The 15,550-nt window shown below is 34.4% G+C and overlaps 1 protein-coding gene across 6 annotated transcripts in view; it reads right to left on the reverse strand.

Annotated features, from left to right (window-relative positions):
* Window positions 1-7,237: 7,237 nt before the first annotated feature.
* Window positions 7,238-15,550, reverse strand: part of PTGR2 (prostaglandin reductase 2) — a 47,171-nt gene continuing 38,858 nt past the window's right edge. For all 6 annotated transcript variants that reach the window (XM_074290055.1, XM_074290054.1, XM_074290056.1 and 3 more), the window contains 2 exons: window positions 8,631-8,670; window positions 7,238-7,665 (listed from right to left, as the gene is read on the reverse strand). In XM_074290055.1, the coding sequence (XP_074146156.1) occupies window positions 7,601-7,665; window positions 8,631-8,670 (105 nt within the window). In that variant the 3' untranslated portion in view covers window positions 7,238-7,600. The remainder of the gene's footprint in view (window positions 7,666-8,630; window positions 8,671-15,550) is intronic.

Raw genomic sequence — 15,550 nt, forward strand, 5'->3', positions numbered from 1 at the left:
GCTCCAGTGATCAGATATAGATCAGGATGACTGGAGATTGTCCCAGATGCAGTGAGGGACCTTGGCCTTTCTAAGTGAAAGTCTTTTTACAAGTCTCATTTTGACTGGCACCCATTCACTGATTAAGGATAGGTAAGAAAGAAATGAAACAAAGAATAGCCTGTTTTAACTAGTTACACACACCAAAAAAATCAGTCTGGGAGGGGAAAATCCTCATGATTTCTGGTAGAACAGAAAGAATTGTTATTCAGGATCCAAACAATGATCAAATAGGTTTGACTTGGCCAATCTAGGAGAGCTAGAGTGATTCGGGTTTAAAGCTTGGTCCTTAAGAAAGAAATCTCGCCTGTAAACAGGAAGGAAGGAGGGAGGGAAAGAGGGAAGAATGAAAGAAGGAAAGAGGGAGGGAGGAAGAAGGAAGAAAAATGGGAGAGGAAAAGAGGGGAGGAGAGGGGAAGAAGAAAGGAAGGAGGGAAGAAGGAGGGAGGGAAGGAAAAAAAAAAAGGTAGGAGAGAGAAAGGAGAGGAGGAAGAAGGAAGGAATGCTATGTTTCTGTCCTTGAACCAGCCTTTCCCTTTCTTGTCCTGTTGAGAGATACAAAGCAGACTTTGTTTCCATAAAAGGATTTAATTTTACTAAACTAAAGTACTAACCAGCAGGAGAAATTAAGCAAAACAGGATGTCAGGGCTCATTTTAATGGTCACACAATGTATATGGTGGAAAGGAAAACATACCAAGGGGAAGTATGAACAAGGCTGACTGGGAGGTTGTATAATCTATAGTAATCAGCCAATGGGGAAATAGAGAGGGGACTTGACAGTTGAACAGGTATAAAAGTGCTTGCTCTCTTTTTGGTAAGGTGTGTCTATTTTATACAACACCTGCAGTTACTTAATAAAATGGATTTTAAATTCACCCCTCCCAAGTCCAACAAAGTTATTTTCACACTCTGATTATGTCTGTTCCCCACATATCTGCCCAGTGTCCTTGAACCATCACAGGCAGCTGTGCCAAGAGAGGTCCCTTGGCCTAGCATGATTCCTTCTTTTGCCCTCTCTGCCTGCTGAAAAGACATTCTTTTTCAATGTAGCCTCTCTTTGTCTCTCTCACACATTTCCCTAACAGCACCTTCCCCCTCTTTACCTTTCTATAGGTATTTCTCTGCTAGAAACTTTCTCTTTCTCTGCTAGAGGATTTCTCTGCTAGACCTTTACTTCTCTGCCGGATCTTGCCACTTGGAAGTCAGTCTTCCTAGCAAAGGCTAAATTCCTTACGCCAGGTGCCAATAAGCTTCTTTTGCCAGTCTAACTTTTCGGGTTCATAAATTCATTTACGAAGGATTTGCACCAACCAGAAGGGGATTCCCACAACTCTCTGCCCTGCTCAGAACCTCATCATTGTGAACTCTAGCCAAGTCCATCCTATTCTCATTGACAACTTTATCACATATATAAAGTGAGGCTAAATTCCTGCTTGTTCAGCTTACTCTACTCAAAGGATCCTACAGATAAGGGACCCTTCCCTCCCTGAGCAGGGACATTCTTGCCCTACTAATAATCTTTATGACCAAACACCTTCATTATCTTGAATTATAAAATAGCCATAAGTGGGAGAATTAGGGTTAAGAAGCATAGTGGAGTTAGGGGAGATACAGCATGGAGGGATAAGGATTAAGATACTGGGAGGCAGAGTACTATGGCAAACTGACCCAAAGGAGAGCAGCAGCCATAAGATCCATAAGGTCCATAAGTTCATTAACAGGGAGAATTTAATATCAGGGAGATGAGTGGGATTTCTGACAGGACAGATAAGGATAGGTCTCAGGGGTTTGGCATAACTTGGATTTCTAACTGGAAGACCTCCTCAGATAGGATCATAGGCCTATGATCTCTATTAGCACTTTCTTCCTGCTTGCCTCAGGCATCAGTTCTTTAGTTTCTCTCTAGCAAACTCGACATTCAGAACCTGATCACCAAGGCTTCTACTTTATCCTAACTTACCTCTTTCTCTGGTTAGCATCAACATCCTTCAAGCCACTTATATTCAAAGATCCCCCATGAGGGATCTTTTGTATTCAAGAGTGCCCCTGACCCCTTGTCTTATCTGCTAACATGATTAATAAAATGGTTATTATCCAGAAACTTTGTCTCTCTCAAACTTTGTATAATCCCAATAGAGGCCTTGGGCCATTTCTTTCCTAGGACAATATGCAGTTCTGTTCTCATAGGTCTTGGTTCTTTACCTGACCCCTACTTAAACTCTATAGTTCATTATGATTCTATATGTTGTGCCACAGTTCCCTTTTATTGTCCTGCCTCAGTTTCCCCGAATTGTTCTGCCTCAGTTTCCCTGAATTGTTCTGCCTCAGTTTCCCTGAATTGTTCTGCCTCAGTTTCCTTGAATTGTTCTGCCTCAATCCCGCTGGCTGTAACTTCCCTTTTTTGCTCATTAGAACTGAGATAATTAGGATTATGGAGATCTGACATTCCAGAAGATAAGACTCCAGATGTCCTATCTCAGATACCTAATTGGCATTGTCTATATCTCTAAGTTTCAGACTTCCTGGCTCTAGTTGACCACCCCTTAAGTCCTCCCAATTTGTAAGAATTTATGGTCCTATCTCCAACTTGTCAGAACTACATTGATGGTCCCTGCCTGGAGATTCCTGATCACCAGATTTTGGACTCCACCCCCTGCATTTGTCCATCTACCAGAGCTTTTATATATATATATATGTCATTGAGAACTCTCATTTGCTGCTGGATGCTATGAGACATCAGCCCTAGGAGCAACATGCCCCAAGCACAATCTCTCCCTCTCAAATAAAAATATTAAAAACTCTCTAATTTCTATCTTCCCTCAGGTTCTCCAGCATTACATATAAGGGGTAATTATTGCAAATAATTTACTATGCTCATCTAGGATACATATTTAGTCAGTCATCTATTAATAGATATAAGGATAAATAGTGTATTAACCCATATTTTGTATAAATTACATAGGAATATAGGTTCTAATAGAAGGGCCTCAAACTTATAATAGGCCTCAAACTTTAATGTAATGTTCACTACTTGTTTATCAGCTTTGGAGCTTACTTTTGTAACCACAAGAATGCTGATATGGTTATCTCCATTCTATTTTACAATTCCATGACCAAACCAAGCATGGGCAGTATGTGTATATTAAATCATCCCTGATATGTTCTTGGATCATGTGTATAACCCATACCATCTTCTCTTGCCCAACCTAAGGAAAAACTTATCCATCTTGTGACCATCTAATCAGCAGAAATATTCCCTGCTTTACCCAACTTGTGACTCTGCTGAGACATTATTTTTTATTGTAGCTTAAGTGTCATATGTCAAGTAATGATATTCTTTATTTCCTATAGCTGCATTAGAATATTTAGATCTGGTATTAAGCCTTAAGAAGGTACTGGAAGGAGGGGATGTCTCAGACCATGAGGAAGATCAGGAGTCCACTTCATTAGAAGGGTCTAGGTTCCTTTAATAAAGTATATTGGCTCAGAGTTCTGCTTCAGTTGTTATTCAAGGTGGTTTTTGTTCCATCTGCCTCAGAATGTGTTCTTTCAATGAGGCAATGAAATTAATCTTGTGTATTTTGAAAGGTCAGAAGAGTGAGTCTCTATGGGTCTAGGAGCCAGTGTTCAGGACAGGTTTTGCATTGATCCCAGAATCACTACAGAATGTGAGCTTTGGTAGCAATCTTAAGGACCCAATTCAGTGCAAACTGAGATAAGGATTTATCTGACAGTCATGCTACATTTAGATATGAAATCAGTAGGACCAATAGTACATAGAACTATGTCTGAGACTACTTTTCACAGAAAATGAGGTTGTAAAAGAAGAAGTATTTCCCTGAAGTATTAAAGGAGAAGCTAGTATTTTTGTTGTTATTATTATATCTTCAAAGTGAATATGTTATATAATTATATAATAAATATATATTAGAATAATAAAAATATTAGAATATTTAGGTAATAAATCTGGCATTAAGCCTTCTTAAAATAAGGTACTGTAAGGAGAGAATATCTCAGGCCATGAGGAAGATCTGGAGTCCACTTCATTAGAAGGGTCCAGGTCCCTTTAATAAAGTGTATTGGCTCAGAGTTCTGTTTCAGTTGTTATTGAGTGAATTTTGTCCCAATATCACAACATTTTATCACATAGTTTTTATACTTGATAAGTCAATTTTGGACTCTAATCCTGACAAGATTTGAAAGACTGTGGGTTTTTTTTTTTTTTTAATGAGACATTATTTTAATTGTGAACTTGAAAAATACCAACAAATGTGAGCATTTCCAAATACAAAGAATAGAAAAGGAGGCTTATACATACAAACACAAATCTTTTTTTTTTGTTTCTTTTTAAGTATAATCCACACATTACTTTCAAAGTTGTACAACTTATCTATTTTCCCTTTAGTCTATTAAAAAATACTTCACTGGTGTTCCTTTTTTTCCTCTGCCTATTATTACTGTTCTCTCTCCTATAGCTTTCCTTTCCCCATTAAAACGCTCCTTTGTAATTGATAAGCAACCAAGGAAAACAAATATGCAAACTGGTGATGCAGAAAAATGTGTATCTCATGAAACTATGGTCTTGAAAATAGCTTTCTGATCAAGGTAGCCCAATGACTTGACGCCATAGGACTAAATTGTCTTGTTTGATTTTTTTTGTATTCAAATACATTTGTAAAGGTTTATATTCAACAATAACAAGCATTTATCAATAGCGTTCTACATTCTAGGAATTGTGCTTTAGAGAGAGGTGATAAAAACAGAAATATTGGAAATGCCCAAAAGAAGCTTACTTTTTTTTGGTAATTATATTATGTAAATTAGTAGCTGAAGGTGAAAATTATTCATCATTTCACATGGTGACTTAAGAGTTTAATTCTGAGGTTTAAAGAATGATATTGTTTAGTACCTCTTACTCAAAAATAAGCTGTTTTAATGAGTGGTATTTTACAAATTCCCACTGCACCTTGTAAAATGATATGCTTACAATAGGTGTTTATTAAATATTCACCATATAATCTATTGAATTATTTAAGAACTATTGTGTAATAATTACATGCAGAATACTTGATAGTAAAATGAATCTTAGGTTTATTGTGTAATAATTACATGCAGAATACTTGATAGTAAAATGAATCTTAGGTTTCCCAATTCAAGTTAGAGATGAGTCACTACTCCTGAGGGAATCCTGATTTGGGGGACATGGTGGGAGTGAGGGGGAGAGAAAAGAGAGAGATATAAGAAGAAAGAGAAGACAATATCCACCTGAAGAGATAAGCTGATAACAGAAAGAGAAACAGAAGTTGGGCAGAGATTGCCTACTGATGCATGAAAAACAGCAGCAGGAGGAGAAGAGAAAATAAATTTAAACAGCAGTTTCCAGTAGACAGAACATAAACAGCTTCTTAAGGTGCTGCTAAGAGCTGATTAGAGAAGGTAAAATCCTGCTGTAAGAAGAGATGAATTGCTCTTTTGCAATGAACCAGAAAGCAATTTAAGGAAGCAAATCTGGAAAGCTGAAGACTGTAGAGTTAGGTATGCTATTTCACTGAAAGAATATAATGCAACTGTTGTTTAGGGAAAAAAAAATTTAATGCTGTTTTAAGAGAATAGAGGCCTAGAAAAGGAATAAGTCTGCAGAGCAGGTGAAGCACAAACTGTTTAAGCTCTGCAGTTCAGCTGTAAATTGCCCTGGGCACATTAATATCTTTCTAGTGGTCCACTACTAGGTTTCTTTGTGGGCCCAATTTCCCCCATGGACATAGTATACATTGGTGGAAGAATGTGTCTCACTTTTATAGGTATACTGTTATATTTTAACTATTCAAGCTTTTTTTCTTCTCTTGAAAATATTATTTTATGATATTTTTGTGTGCTTTCCTTATTGATTACTAAATATTTGATGTTTAAGAATCATTTTGACTACTTTGTATAAATGAGAAGCAAAGCAAGTTGTAGGAGTATATCCCTTCCCCATTAGCAGGGTTATTGTTGATAAGCAGTAACTGTATGGTCAACCATTTGGAGGGAACACCCTAACCTCCTGCAGTAGGTACCAACAGGATGAGTGAGTCGGCTTCAGCCTACAGAGGGAAGCTAGAGATATAATTAGAAAACTAATGCCATATTTGTGTATTATTTTAATTTTTAAAAATTAATTATTTTCAATCTTTGAAAATTTTAAATGGAATTGGAGTATACTAAGTCTCTGTTGGCTAATAGTGAAAGGGGAACATAACTGACTGGCCTTAGAAAAGACAGATTTTGCATGTGGATGTTACATAAAGACTTAATGTGTACCTCTTTACTACATTTTATAGAAATTCCTATGAAGATTCTGTCCCTGCTTCCAAAAGTTCTTTTAGTTCTTTTCAAATTATATCTTGAAAGGTAAAAGAAAATATAAATATTTCTGCTTTCCCTTACTCTTAATATTTGTCATTTCATTTATTTTTAAAGAAAGTGCCAGAGAGTTCTTGAGTGACCTGAAGCCAAATTACAAAATCTTAGTTTGAGTTTAGGACATTAACAATATAAGTTCTACTATCCACAAATGCAGTTCTGTTCCCTATTCCCAAAAGTAATTGAAAAATAATATTCATAGTTCTTATACTTTTCCTAATTTTAAACACTTTGAAGAACCACTCAGCTCAAAATACTTGGTAAAAAGATCTAACAGGAATTAACATCATAAATTAGGAATCTAAATTAAATTTTAGGAGTCTAAAATTAATTCAAATATCACTTTCCCATTCATTCCATCTTATGTTTCAATAGATTTTCTACAAATTAAAAGGTTTTCTTCATTGTCAGACTTTTCTTTTCTTTTCTTTTAATGACAATATAGGCAAAATGTGGCTCCCAGAATTTCTTAATGGCTCAGGTGAAGTACACTTAGTAAGATGTAATTGTCACAAAACATAACCAGGATCAAAAGTTATATGTCTATTTTATGCTCCAATAAAACCTTTATACAATGTTCTTAAAGTACTTAAAGACTTGAATTTGTTTGTCTTATTTAAGACATAACACAACTGAAAGATCTAAATACTATCAATGTTTACTTTTTCAGGATTTTAATGCTATTGTTATAGAAGAACATTGTTCCTACCAGAAGCCAAAAGCCAATAATTTGCACTGAATTAAAAATGAAAAATTACCTGAGAAGATTGTCCAAAAGATCCTTGTACAAAGTATCTTCTCAAATATTATTTTATTCAGAACACTAAAAAGTAGCACAAAAATATCTAATACAAACATCATATATAATGCAATCTCCTGAGGGGCAGGGGGATGAAAAATGACTCATGCTGACTTTTGTTACATTATAGTTAGTTATACATTAGGTTTATTAAATTGGAAGAAATAATTATCATTAAGGCTTCTAAGAAGCTAACTTAATCAGTGCTGCAGAATATAGGAAATAAAATGATACAAAATAAAAGTTAAATTAATATTGTAAATCTATTAGTAGATTTCAAAACCTCTCTTATTGAAATTAAAAAGAAATCTGTTTGATGTTCTTGTTCATGTGTAATTCGATGAAGGGAGAAAGATTTTTATTCAGAAATATGAACTATTTGTTTCCCAATATTGCCTCCTGTCATCATAGATTGGAAGGCAACTGAAAAAGAAAAAAAATTATCTTGAATAATTAATGTCAGTTATATAATATCACCAGTTATATAAAAATTATTGTAATAGCTCAAAATAACATTATATATCCATATATTGAAATGGAGTTTTATAATTTTAAATGGTGTTTTAAATTATATCAGTTTGGAAGCATACAGATTAGTCCAAATCAAGGGTAAGAAATGACTTAAACATTGATATCTGCACAGAAAGAAAATGTCCACCTGTTACTAATTATATTCATTCACTGTAAGTTCAGGATAAAAAAATAAGTGAAAAAAAAAAGATTTAAATAATCCCATAGGAAGAATATAAATAACAATGATTATATAAGATGAGAAAATCAAACTAACATCTGTTAATTTAAAAGACTCAGGGTTTTGTGTAAACATGATATTTCACAAGAATAGTTGTTTTTACATTCCTGACAATTATGGATTTCTCCTAAAGCAAAAATAATTCATATTTTCAAAATTGAAAATAAAAGATTTCAGAAAATAAAAAGGTTTTAAGTAAAACAATTCTAAAACAAAATTCTATTGGCTAAGGACATGTGGACACAAGAGAATTTTGAAAATTATGTATGTGGGGACAAAACAAATCTATTTTCATGAGAACTAAATATTAAAAATGTTTCCCAATCTGTGAAAAATAGATAAACTGTGTAATGTACTCCTGATTAATTCTGTAAAATATATGTGGTGCACAAATTATTTGAGAAGTTCAAGAAAGAAGCTTATAAAATGAGACAGTAAAGAGAGACATTCCTCTTAAATTTATTAAGTTGAATTTTTGGTAGAGGTTGAATAAGTTCATATTTCATTCAAATTGTTGTAGTACTTCCCAAAAAACAAAACCATGACATACAACACAGATACAGAAAGGAATGTCTGTTAAAGTACTGTTTCAGAATGAGAACATAAACTTCAATTAAAAAATTTCTGATCCTCTTACCTCCCATGTTTTCCAAACCACTGATGACTGTTTCTCTGATCTACAAATCAGAATAATTGGAATTAATTTTCCTCCTTACTTTGCAAAAAAAAAAACACAACAACAAAAAACTATTTAGACTTCCCTCGTCTGAGAAAGTTAAATACTTCTAATATATAACAAATGGTGTATAAAAGCATATTTATGCTTTTTAGCAGTTTTTATCTATCAACTAATATTATAGTTTTGTTTCTTCCCCCTCTCATACTCCCAAGTTTCTTTGTCAAATAAACAAATACGATTTAACTTTTTTTAAGTTGGAAAATTTAATATGAGTCAATGGTTTGCAATGTTCAAAAACCTTATATCTGTATAACATGACTATTCTTTGATAGTTCTAAACATGGCAGTATTCAATACTTGCAATATCACACATAGGAAAGAAATCAATTATGCCATTATTGTTAACTACATGTTAATGCAGAAGAAATAACAAACTTTTTTTTTTTTTTACCAAATTAAAAAAGCCACAAACAAAACACAAATCTTTATTGTTATTCAATCATTTTCAGTTGTGTTTAACTCTTCATGACTCCATTTGGGTTTTGTTTTTTGGGGGGGTTTGTGGCAAAGATACTGAAGTAATTTGCCATTTCATTCTTTAGTTCATTTTACAGCCTAGGAAACTGAGGCAAATGGGGTTAAGTGACTTGTCCAGGATCATGCACCCAATAAAGTGTCAGAAGCCAGATTTGAACTCATGAAGCTGAATCTCTCTGACTCCAGGCCCAGTACTCTATCTACTGCACTATAACTTTTGTAACGGACTTTTAGTAGAATAACCATATGCTTATTTTCTATTATATAATTTAGATTTTTTACATTAAGTAACAATCTTTTAAAAATAGGGATGTGTGAACATTTTGAAGGGTATATGCAATATTTTGAATCAATCATTCCTCTCTCTTCCCACTCCTATCCCCAAATGACTAAGAAATTAACTGATTTATTTTGAACAGGTTCCTTCTAATTTCTGGTCTCCTTTCCCTCCTATACTTTATCAAAAGTAAACTATTGGATTAGATGATCATTAAGAAATATCTTCTACCTAAAATGCTTTCTTTGATGCACCTGCCCTCTATAATTAGACAGATAGAAAGACTATGGGAATGGAATATTGCATACACCACCGGATTTACTGGGTTGTCATTGTTTATGTTGAATCACTTTTCTCCTTCCCCTCTCCCTTATTCTTTATTATAAGACATGACTCACTGGGTAGGAGGGTGATAAAGGGTATATTAAAAATTGATTTGATATTGAAACAAAAGAAATTTTAAAAAGAAATCCTGCCATGAAAATGGTTTTTTTTTTAAATATTTCTGGAACTTACTGCTTCCTCTCTGTTTCTACTGCCACCTGAAGGAATGCAGTAACAAGGTGACATAATATGGAGAAGAATAAAGATCAGAAATACCAAACTTTGACTCCCTACTTTAGAATGACCAAGTCTCAAATATGGCATGTGGAGGATGATATTAGTTTCAGTTCACAGTGGATCTTTCAAAATAAACTGATAATGATAAACAAGAACAACACCAGAAACATCAGGGCCACTGCACAGATGAGAACATTTTCAGCAGTCACCAATCTATTCTGAATATTACAGTTATCAGTATAGTAAGATAAAAGGTCATTACCCCAGAGAAAGTCAAGATAGTGGAGTAGCTAGAAAAAGTAAAATGAGCTCCGCAAGCAACTTCTCTAAAGAGATTTTAAAAATGCATAGGACTGACTATACATATTTGTACTGGATTTATTTTTCTTTCTCTATGGGCAGAGGGAAGAGGAAGAAAATTTGGAACTAAAAATAAGATTTTTGAAGAAGAAAAGAAAAAGATGTACTAGATTGAATCCTGATTGAGAAACTGGAGGAAAAAAATTTAAAGAGTCATTTTTCAAGCCCATGTCAAACAGAAGTTTGCAGACACTGGGGATCTGGTCAGATGTACACTATTTGAAACATTCCATTGTAGAGAGTTTAGGAGTATTCTACTGCAACTTTACATGTATGCTGCTTAGGCTCACACCCAGGTTAGAAACAAACAGAGCTTAGACCAGTGAAGGAGTAGTCAGACTTTACTCTGAATCATGACCACTCAAATAACACTAAAAACTTGTTAGTCCTCAGCATGATCGGTCCGGCCCTGAGATTCTAGAATAACTCAGTCCTCAGTACCCCTAAGAAAGTAGCAACAGGACTAGCCCACACCTTTCCTACAAAACTAAACAAAGCTTAGACTGAAAATCAGGAAGCAGGCTGGAAGAATGAGCAAACCAAAAAAAGAATCCCAAATTAAAAAGCTATCATGACAACAGAAATGTTCAAGACATAAATCCAGAAGAAAAGTATGATTACAAAATGTCTATAAGCAGAGCTTCAAAGGAAAACACAGCTTGGGATAAATTCAATTAGAATTCCTGGAAGAAATTAATCTAGTTTTTTTTGTTTGTTTATTTTTCATTAAAAAAAAGTTATTATTTTTATAAATTAGAACACTAGAGGAAAACAATTGGAAAAGAAATAAAAGCTAAAGAAGAACAAATGGAAAGTGAAAGAGAAATCTTGACACAAGAGGTATAAAATCTTGCCCTGTGCAACAAATTCCCTGAAAATGAGAATGGATTAAATAGATGCTAATAAATTTATGAATCAGTAAAGAAGTACTAAAACAAAGTAAAAAATGAAAAATATAAGAAAATATAAAACTACCTTATAGCAAAGGGACAGAGAGTTTGAAATATGATATTTCAAAAGCCAAAGAATATAGGCTTACAGAAAGAATCATTTATCCAGCAAAACTAAGCATAATGTTATAGGGGGAAAAAATGAACTTCCAAGAAATAGAGTATTTCCAAGCATAATGAAAAGACCAGAGCTGTAAGGAATTTTGAAGTGCAAACACAGATTTTAAAAGAAGACTGGAAAGGGAGGAGAAAAGAAATATACTATGTGGGGGAAAGAAAAAGTGGATGGGGAAAGATTATCTCATGTAATTAGGGTTGTATGAAACAGCTGATTGAACCTCACTTTCATTTGTATTGATTGATCAAAGGAGGGAAGGATACATATGCATGCACAGTTGAGTACAGAAATACATTTCGCTAAACAGTAAATAAGAAGGAAAGGGGAAAAGAGAAAAAAGAGGGAAGGTAGGATAAGAAGAAATTAGTATCAAGAAAAACCAAACTATAAATCTGTTCAAACATATTCACAGTTCTTGATGATGAGTGAAATGAGCAGAACCAGGAGATCATTATATACTTCAACAACAATACTGTTATGAGGATGTATTCTGATGGACAGGGACCTCTTCAACAATGAGATGAAACAAATCAGTTCCAATAGAGCAGTAATGAACTGAACCAGCTACATCCAGGGAAAGAACTCTGGGGGATGACTATGAACCACTACACAGAATTCCCAATCCCTATATTTTTGTCCGCCTACACTTTTTATTTCTGTCTATATTATAAATGGTGCACATCTGATTCTGGTTCATTATTCATTCACAGTGAATATCCACAGTTCAAATATGTATTGAATGTCTGTTCAGTGAATAAAGCACTATGTTTGATAAAAAGTCCTTACTCATGGGTTTACAATCTAGTTAGGGAGATAAGCCATTCAGTAAAGATCTCCCTCAAAGGTAACACATTCATCAGAAGCTGTTACATGAAAAGTCACTTTTAGAGATTTATATATCAGGAACTCAACATGTAAAATAGCTTTTTGGTGGTATCATCTACCACGATCTGGAATTGGTTAAAAAAAAAAGTTCAGAGTTCACTCTGGTATAGTAGACTAAGAGACTAGGTTATTTTCTTGCCCTGACATTCAGATAGAGCTCTGCTATTTTTGCCTATATTCTTGGTTTCCCAGAATGTATAATAATAAGCTATGGAAATTTCCCTGCATTACAATTCACAGTTATATTGGAACCAGAAAAATGGGACCAGATCAACCGGTTCTTCCCATACCTTGTGATTAATAGATTCCTGCCTCTAGTTCCCAGTATCCCTGTAATTGAGATTGTCATTTACTGAGGTGAAAACCCACCTCTGCTAACAATCTTTACTCTCTTATCCTTAAGTACTTCAGTTCTTTCCCTTTCCAGACTTTCTAGTCCTCCCTTCTATTATGCTTTTTGGAGGCCCCACTTCATGGTAAAACACATAGAAATCTGGCTCTGTCTTATAGAAACTACATCCCTGGCCATCTTCTCTGGAACTGGTGCCCTTTCCAACTGGACCAGGAAGAGAAGTTGACATACTCCTTGATCCTCACTGTTATATCTGTACTGTCCCTTTACCACATTATTCAGCAACTTGTTCTCCTTTGAAGTCCACTTCATCCATCTCTATTACCCTATACAAGTCCTAGTCAACCATCTTCTGGCTTCCAGGTGATTCTCCCACCTTTCTAAAGGAAGTCAATAGCTGTCTCATAATCTACTCACATATTCAAGGACTTGAGTATATATGTTGATGGTCCTGGAAACTTCAATTTACCAACTTGTTCAGCTACTATTTCTTTCTTCTGCCTATAGCTACAGTCATATCTTAGAATTGAAAACTTCACAACTATGCTATTTACTTCCTTGATCTTGAATTCTGGAATACTCTGATTATAATCTTCTCTTATCTTTTCATTTATTCCTTTGTCTCAGTTCTCCTAAACTTATCCTTTGTCTTTAGCACAACTTCCCTACCCCTTCCCCTTGATTGATATTTTTCTTTCCTGTCATCTCTGGAATCAGTCACTTGCCCGAAAGTTTAATCTTGCTCTGTTTACTAGTTCTTTCCCCATTGCTTACAAACAAGTCTAAATCTATTTTTTTTAAAAAAACCTTTACTTGACTCTTCCATTTCTTTAATCTACTGTCCTATATCTCTTCTCCCTTTCATTTCTAAATTCCTAGAGATGATTACCTATACTTGCTTACTTCCTTACCTTTCATTTTATCAATTTCTTTCCATATGATCGATATTAATAATTCCCTATTGTCTTTAAGATAAAATACAAATTCCTCAGGCTGGCATCTAAATCCCTCCATTGTTTGATTCCTACCTATCTTGGGGGCAGCTAGGTGGTGCAGTGGATAGAGCACCAGCCCTAAATTCAGGAGAACCTGAGTTCAAATCTGGTCTCAGACACTTACACTTCCTACCTATGTGACCCTGGGCAAGTCACTTAACCCCAGCTTCAGGGGAAAAAAAAAAAAAAAAGGAATAGATTCCTACCTATCTTTCCTGATTTAACCCATATTCATATTCAGGCACTATATATTCCATCAGGAAGTGGGTAACATGTTTTATTATTAGTCCCATGGAATCATAGTTCATCATTGTTACCCTAATAAGAATTTCTAAGTTTTTGAAAGTTGTTTGTCTTTACAATATCTATTCATTGTATAAAATATTCTATTTATGCTCACTTCACTGTCAATTCATATAAGTATTCCTAGGTTTCTCAAAAACTCTCTCCTTCATCATTTCTTATAGTATAGTAGTAGTAGTAGTAGTAGTAATTCCCCCAATTGATAGATACGCCCTCAGGTTCCAATTCTTTGTCACTACAAAAAGAATTGTGAATGTGTTTTTTAATTAATTAAATTAATTTTTACAAAAATTTTATGCATAGGTAATTTTCCAGCATTGACAATTGCAAAACCTTTTGTTTCAACTTTTCCCCTCCTTTCCTCCACCCCTTCCCCCAGATGGCAGGTTGACCAATACATGTTAAATATGTTAAAGTATAAATTAAATACAATATATGTATACATGTCCAAATAGTTGTTTTGCTGTACAAAAAGAATCGGACTTTGAAACAGTGTACAATTAGCCTTTGAAGGAAATCAAAAATGCAGGCGGACAAAAATAGAGGGATTGGGAATTCTATGTAGTGTTTCATAGTCATCTCCCAGAGTTCTTTCTCTGGGTGTAGCTGGTTCAGTTCATTACTGCTCTATTGGAATTGATTGGTTCCTCTCATTGTTGAAGAGGGCCAGGTCTATCAGAATTGATCATCATATAGTATTGTTGTTGAAGTGTATAATGATCTCCTGGTTTCACTCAGCATCAGTTCATGTAAGTCTCTCCAGGCCTTTCTGAAATCATCCTGCTGGTCATTTCTTATAGAACAATAATATTCCATAATATTCATATGCCACAATTTATTCAGCCATTCTCGAACTGATGGGCATCCACGTAGTTTCCAGTTTCTGGCCACTACAAAGAGGGCTGCCACAAACACAAAATGTACTTTTTGACGGCAGGGATTATTTTGTTTCTCTCTTTATAAGCCCCAGTTACTAGCACGTAGTAACTAGTTAATAAATGCTTGCTGTTTAATTAAGCTAATGATCCAAGTAAACAATTTTCACAATTTAAAAAGGTATTGATCTCCTGAAGAGGCAATGTTCCAGAGAATATGAAAGAGAATGGAATGAGATGTACAAATAGAGGGGTAGGAAAAAAAAGATCCAAAATAAATAAATAGGTAGACCTTGGCAAGGAACTGCCTTTTATTTAGAGTTTGAATCAAAAGAATAAATAATGAGGGATAAATTAAGTCAAGTTAATTATCATTTATTAAGTACCTACTATGTAACAGTTATTGTGCTAAATGCTGGGGACATAGAAAAGCAAAAGATAACTCCTGCTCTTAAGAAACCTAATCTAATAGGAGCATACAACTTGGAAGGAAAGTCCAATGGCTTCTAATCATTAATATATTCTCTAATTAAATAGTAATAGTCTAAATCAAAGAAACTGTGGGTTGTGACCCCAAAGGAGTCATGTACCTGACTAGGAGGGCCATGAAATTATGATTTATTATCAGAAAATGTTGGACTTATTTACCTATTTTATATATCTAT

This window comes from Sminthopsis crassicaudata, chromosome 2 (genome assembly GCF_048593235.1).
Source record: "Sminthopsis crassicaudata isolate SCR6 chromosome 2, ASM4859323v1, whole genome shotgun sequence".
Taxonomy (NCBI): Eukaryota; Metazoa; Chordata; class Mammalia; order Dasyuromorphia; family Dasyuridae; genus Sminthopsis; species Sminthopsis crassicaudata.